Source organism: Acanthochromis polyacanthus, chromosome 13 (assembly GCF_021347895.1).
Source record: "Acanthochromis polyacanthus isolate Apoly-LR-REF ecotype Palm Island chromosome 13, KAUST_Apoly_ChrSc, whole genome shotgun sequence".
NCBI lineage: Eukaryota > Metazoa > Chordata > Actinopteri > Pomacentridae > Acanthochromis > Acanthochromis polyacanthus.
The window spans coordinates 7,280,740-7,287,997 of record NC_067125.1 but is presented as its reverse complement, the minus strand read 5'-3'; the positions used below and the strand labels follow the sequence as shown (position 1 = coordinate 7,287,997).

At 40.8% G+C, this 7,258-nt stretch overlaps 1 protein-coding gene across 2 annotated transcripts in view; it reads right to left on the bottom strand.

The window, feature by feature from the left end:
- Nucleotides 1–2,755: 2,755 nt before the first annotated feature.
- LOC110961533 (large neutral amino acids transporter small subunit 4-like) overlaps nucleotides 2,756–7,258 on the bottom strand; it is a 35,879-nt gene continuing 31,376 nt past the window's right edge. For both annotated transcript variants that reach the window (XM_022209198.2, XM_022209197.2), the window contains 2 exons: nucleotides 6,597–6,720; nucleotides 2,756–6,495 (listed from right to left, as the gene is read on the bottom strand). In XM_022209198.2, the coding sequence (XP_022064890.1) occupies nucleotides 6,334–6,495; nucleotides 6,597–6,720 (286 nt within the window). In that variant the 3' untranslated portion in view covers nucleotides 2,756–6,333. The remainder of the gene's footprint in view (nucleotides 6,496–6,596; nucleotides 6,721–7,258) is intronic.

The window sequence follows — 7,258 nt, the reverse complement described above, 5'->3', positions numbered from 1 at the left end:
GTATTGCTAGCATGTTCTGTCCATAATAATTATGATATAATTAATTAAGAATAATTGTCGAGTATTGGGTGATAATATAGCTGTTGTGGTGTAAAGCAGAAAGAGCCCCACGTCACATGACACACACATACTTGGGAGCCTAACAGATGTGATTTCATGTCTTATAATCCCACAAATAGAGGTTATAATCATGCATGAGGTCACATGTTCTCAGGGTTGTGTATTTTTTTTCTTTACCGCTGAATATATAATCAGTGATCGTCAGTTGGTACACAATGATAGTGTATTTCTTTTTGTCTTCTCAGAGGGAGGAGCGAGTGTGTCAAGGCCTCACTGTGATCAAACAAGTACAGGGAGAAACCTTCAGCTCTGGTTCGACCCGTTTACTTAAGATGACTCAGTTTTTGTCCAGTCTGAGGAAGCTGTGAGTTGTCTGCCTGACAGGTTTTCCTACAGGATCAATTTGTGTCATGTCTTTACTAACTACTACTCAGGCCATTCTAAGAAAAATGTCTCCCAAGTGACCCCTCAGAGTCAGCTGAGGTTTTTGTACAATAACTTCACTGTATTTTAGTGTAATTTTGCTATCATTCTATGAATATTTCCTACCTTACAGGCCTTCAGAGTACATACGAGTGAGTAAAACTTTTTATCTTTTCATTCACAGAATGTGTCCTGCATATCTGAACTCTCATCACTCTCACATAAAATACCTGCTTCAGGTTCACAATGTAAAGCCAACAACACAAAATCTGTTCTCTGCTGAGCATGATTTTTTTATTTGTAACCAACATTGAGCATCAGTACTATTGGATAAATCATACCTTCAACAGACTGGCATCTTGGGTGTGTTATCAGTTTTCTTAACACTAACCAAATTTTCAAGGCTTACATATCTCATGTGTGATAGGTGGTTGATCTAAACAAGTCACAGCAAATGAAACATCTCAATTTTACCCACATTTGATCTTTTCTGTGGCAAAGCTATGTTGGAATACAGCCATATTTTATATAATGAATGAAGTTCAGGGCTGCTAAATGGAGAAACAACATTGGTGTTCACATGTTTTACATCACAATTTGGACAAATCACCTCCAGCTATACATTCAGTGCTTGTTTGAGAGTCTCTTAACTTCTCCTCTGATAGTGTTCGGTTCTTGTTCTGAAACTTTTTTTCTGTTGCCCGTTTCTATCCTCTGACTGTGATCAACAGTGATGATGTGTCCTCCTAGCATCCATGAGTGTTATTTACAGGGCCGGGAAAATGATCGTGCAACAATTATCATGGTTTTAATACCCTGAGTGAATAGAATCTGACATTGTACTTTTAGGGAGTTACACAAATTAAAATATCACCTCATCCCTGTGTACTGAAAGGCCCCGTGACTCTGAAAGTATTCAAATTAGGAAACTAAAATGTGCATGTTTTCAATAAATATACTATACTGAGTATGTATGTATGTATGTTCGTATATATACATATTTCTTGTGTGTTTATTTCATTATTCTTATTGTTTCGATTTTGGAACAGGTGCACAGTGCATTTCACTATAGAATTATACCATGTGTAATTCTGTTTGTGACAAATAAACATCTTGAATTTTGAATCTGCCCAGCCAAAAAAAAGTCGCACATTTTAATATTTTGTTGGACTGCTTTTAGCTTTGAATATGACACTCATTCATTGTGGTATCATTTAATAAGCTTCCCTAATGATACAGCATTTTTTTCCCCCCAGACCTGCATTAATTTTCAACCAAAATCTTATATTGATGATGGGAGAGTCAGACCACTGTGTAAAGTCTTCTCCAGAACATCCCAAAGATTCACAGTGGGCTGAGGTCTGGACTCTGTGGAGGTCGATCCATCTCATCCTCCTTGATCCACTCATTCACAATGTGAGCCCCATGAATCCTGGTATCATCATCTTGGAACATGTCATCAGGGTAGAAAAACTCCACTGATGTAAAGACCTGGTCATTCAGTATATTCAGGTAGTCAGCTGACCTCATTCTTTGGGAACATAATGTTGCTGAACCTGACCAACCCCAGATCATAACCCTAACCCCCACAGGCTGGTAGGCACTAGACATGATGAGTGCATCACTTCATCTGCCTCTCTTCTTACCCTGATGCCCCCGTCACTTTGGAACAGGATAAATCTGAACCCATCAGATCACATTTGTTCCTCAAAGATGATGGTTCTCCACTATCCTTCAAGTTTCAATGAAATGTTGGATGGTTCTTAACCTATTTTTAGTAGTTTCAAAAATCTCCTTAGTCATTTTCTTTGCTTGATGCAGACCAATAATTTGACCCTTCTGATACAGATCAGCATCCTTTCCATGACCACAGGATATGTCTTCCAACATGGTTGTTTAAGAAATGAGAAGCTCCTCCCTGCATCGGCTAGGATTAAATAAGTTGTTGCAGCTGAAACATATTCATCACTGCAGTGATTATCCAATGGAAGGATCTTACCTATTTGCTGAGTTAAATCCAAGTGTCAACTTTTTTTTGTCAGGCAGTGAATATACTATACTTTTTGTGCATGAAAATAGAACTGATTTGGATTAGCTCAGATGGAAGGTTTTTTTCAGATTTAGTTGATTATATATTAAAAGATCCCTCTACTAAACTGCAGATACCGTCAACCTCACTTTTCCAGTAAAAGTCTGACCTCTACTGCTCTGGAGATGAACTATCCTTCCTACAGAAGCTCATTCTCCCCATCTGAAATAAAAGACACATCCATACAAATTATCGTGTTTATTTTGCTTCATATAATGATCTGTCTTTTTTTTTTCTTTCCTTTCAGTTGAAACAGCATGTCTTGAAAAGTCAATGACAATGGCTATACTGTGGTACAAGACAAAAGAAACCCAAATATACAACATAAGAACATTAAAATACACATTCTCGTAAACATCAGATGGAAAGAAAGCTTAATAAAAGCCAACACAACTAAACTGGAGCATGGTAGGTAGAAAAAAAAAGGAAATACGGCGTCAGGGTTCAACATCTTTTTCTTAACATCACACATTGTCATAAAACTCCCACAACCAAACGCTGAGGCCAGGAAGTCATCATGAAAAAAAACAAACAATTCATCAATACATCGATCAATAAACCAAACTTGATTACAATCCCTATCCTAGGAGGTTGGGGTTAGGTCAGGGAGATCATGGCATTGAGGGCAGGGTGAGTCAGTTAAGGTACGGCAGTGAAGGAAAGTGCTGATTGGTTTCCCATTTTGAGGGAATGAACTCGTTACTCATTCAGCCAGGCTCAGTTATCACATCAATTCAAGACAACATTATCATTACGCCGCTGCTGAGAGTGAGTTCAGGGTGGGTTACCGGGCAAATAAAAAAAAAAAAAAAAAATCAGTGTCCATCTTCACCCACATTCATAGCGCTGCATCTGTACCTGGCTGCAATCTCTGGTCAGAACACACTGATTTTAGCTACAGGACACCAGAGATTCACTGTATGGAGTTAAATTAGCGCCTTAACCAGTTACATCAATGACAGCTGTACCATAAATCTGGCTTCGTGAGGTGGAAATAAATACGGTACATTCGTAATTGAAGATTTGTACATTTTTATAAAAAATTTTGAAGTAAAAAAAAAAGGGAACAGATGCAGTACATTCCTGCACACTGTGCATAGGTTTATCTTTAAAAATCCAAAGTTTCAGTCGTGGACCTTGCTTGGAATTTCGACGGTCATATCTGACCAAAAAGTGGCATTTTGAACAGTTAAGGTGCTTCATTTTGCACAATGTACTTTTCCTACATCCATTATGCAACATTCAATTTAACACGCACAAATCTTTAAATGCAAATGTACACGATTTTCCTCACCTTTGTCTTAAATCTTGGCGCATTTCAACAATTTCGGCACCAATTTGACTCCACACATTTCTCCTCTTTCGCTTCTTTCTAAGCTCATGTAGTTTAGAACCCGTTCTGATTGACGTATGGAGGCTCCTGAGCCGAGAGACAAGCCTCTGCCACCTTGTCCTTGTACATAACGGCGATATATAACGAACATGTGAAGCAATAGGTTTTTCTTCCGAGTATAAAAAAATAACAACATCTTTCTGTTCCCATGTTCTGAAGTACAAATCTATATCCGAAGCTCTGAGTCTACATTCTTTGCATCATGCACCACCGGCAGACGGCCATGCATCGTGTTTACAGTGCAGGCCGCTCAGAAATACATGACTGAGGTCCATTTTAGAGGTCTAAAGTGCATCATGTGCCATTCAATTCTCATTTAGCTGGGGGCGTCTGGTGGCAGCAGAGGCTTGTCTCTCCACTCTGTCAACAGTAAACATTTCAAGATACGTTTTAATGGGTGGATGAAAGCAATAGATAGATGGATGGATGGTTAGATGGAGGGAGGGAGGGAGGGACTGGGTGAGCCACATCCTGCCTGGATCCACTCCTCCCATCTCACAGAGAGGCACTCTGAGGGTCATGGCTGTCTTTGGACGTGCCTCTGTCAGTTACTGCCAGGCAGGAAAAAAAAAATCATCTGAGGAGCTTGACTGCATGGCATTTGAAGACAGCAGACTGAATTATTATCTCCCTGCATCATCGTCTACACACTCCAAGCTTCTGTTCTGGGTTTCTCTTTCAAATACAAAGACTCTTTGTTGTCTGCGTTTAGTCTCATCGCTCTTTGCTTTTTCCTCCGAAGCTGGGAATCTTTCTCAGCCTGCTACCTTCCAGCAAATCTCCCTTTATGTCTGTGAGAGGTGAATTCAAGTTTCCCAGAGCTGCTGCTGTGGTTGCACTTAGTGTTAAGGTGCAGAATCACCACGAAACCGATAAGAAACAAAGAGTAAAGGTAATTCAGAAATGGTAAGCTGATTGGTTCTTTGGAGTTGTAAAGAAAAACATGCTCTTACTAGTAATTTGGTGGCACCTCAACAGCGCTTCAAAGCCAAACACAAACAACAAATTTCTGTGATTCAACTAGCACCTTTTGCAATTCAGAAATGCAGTCCTGAAAATGTTGCCTGTGTGTTGCCAGCACCTCGCAGAAGCACTTATTGCTACAACGAATCGAGACCCCAAATTCATCTGAGCAGCCATTTCAGTAACGCTGCTCCAACCTTTAAAAACACACTAGATCTACAGTCTTTGTCCCGTCTACCTGTTCTAAACACATCTCCTCCTTACCGTCATCACATCATGCATAAGGAACAAAGATTAAACAACGCATCTGAGATCATATTGCAAGTAAATACGTGAACGATTACATATTAAATGTATGGACATGAAACAAAAACATGGCAAGCTGGTTGTGTCTTCCTGCACCAGTGACTGAGTGAAATAGTAATAAAGGACCAGCACTGTCTCTGGCAACATGCACTGTTTGTCTAACAGCAGGAACTAAATCATCACGCTGCATTAGGGAGCACAGAGCCACATAGAGATGCTGCTGCAGCGTTTTCTTTGCTAACTTCTCTGTGTGTTGTGAGCTGATGACAAAGCTGCTGCAGTGTGAGTTTCACCCTGAACCGATACCTCCTGTGGATTCTCATGCGTTTAACGCCCTCGGGCACAAGAGGAAGCGGAGATGCCATGACTGAGGATGCTACTTGTGTGCTTATATGTGTGTGTGTGTGTGTGTGTGTGTGTGTACTTTTTCTCACGTATAAACATGTCTGAGATAGTCAGCTGGGTGAGCAGCACCTCAGACAAACCTGAACCAATCAGAAAGCAAGGTCGCCATGGTTACTGGAGTCCAAAATGTTCACAACACACCAATACTGTCACTGAGACTTTTTTTTTTTTTTTTTTTTTTAAATATTTGTCATCGAAAATGTCCTCACTGTGGCTTTCCATCGGCTGGCGTCGTCTCTTCCTGTGGTTTCTGTGCAGGACTGGCGGAGGCGAAACCAGTTGGCCTTCAGACGTAACAGCATGAAATAAAAATGGCAAGAATGAAGAGAAGATGTGAAGAGGAGGAGTCATTTAGGGAGACATAAACAGTTGTTTTCTCTCCCTTTAGTCTGTTTAGAGGTGCAGTGGAGGGACTGTGAGCTTCTCGTGTGGTTTCAGTGTATGTGTGTGAGGTTCTTCACAGCGTATATTGTCAGACAGGGTGAAACTGGGTGTCACAGTGGTGTTCAGTCATGTGTGATGAGCAGTGTAATGTGTGTGAGGAATGTAAAAGGTTTGTGAGTGTCTGGACTGATAGAGATGTCTCAGAGTGAGTGATCACATGTGTGACACAGGTAGAAGAACTCCTCCACTCTCTTTCTTTCTCAGTGTAGCTCGTCCTCTCCCCTTTTTAAAAGCTCTTTCTTCTCCCGGTCTAGACGCAGGCCTCGGGTGTGCTGCCGTTGTTCATCTTGACGTAGATCTTGGGATCTTCATCGTGTTCGTCTCTGAGGCGCTGGAGGTGGCGGCTGTGGCACAGCAGGTAGAGGGGCAGGCAGAATCCCAGCATGCTCAGCACCAGCAGGCCCACGTTCACCTGAAGACAACATAGGTGTCAGGCAGACGTAAGGGTACGCAGTCATGGAAAATGTTAAAAAGTCTGAGAAATGCTAAGGTCCATGTACAGTGTGATCTTACCCATAGAGGGTCTCCATCCAGGGGTCCCACCATGGCCAAGAAGAGAGGCTGCTGCAGCAGGGCGAACAGAGCGCTGATCAGAGACTGCATGCCTGTCAGGCTGCCAAACTGAGAGGACGGATACCTGCAGCAGACAAACAGCATGTGTTGGATAGTAGATATAAACAGGTCATTCAAATCTGATCATAAAAAGTGAATCAAATTGAAAATGGAATCAAATTTAAAATAAACATACACAGGTGGTCAAATGTTATATGGCAAAGTGCTGGTATGAAATATTGACAATTTTCGTATCTTGCTTTAGATAAATAATTTAGAGAAAACCAGCCAATAATCACTATTTCTTTAAGCTCATCAGTGGTAGCTATATGGCTAATTTGCGGCTGCAGTCATTTGCAGATTTTCCACACCTTCTTACAAGACAATATCATACATTTTATCTCCAAACTGTGCTCTTACCAGCCTGCACACAGTCAGTTATTGAACAAGACTCTTCCCAGGTCAACTCATAAGACTTATGAGTGTACAGATTCACAAAATCTATGGCGACTTTGAAATGGCTTCTGATAGTATATCTTTATTGAAAGACCTTTTAATAATTTTAATCAATTGTAGTAGGTGTTTGCATGTGTATACTTACACATGTGATCATGCTGGTCTAT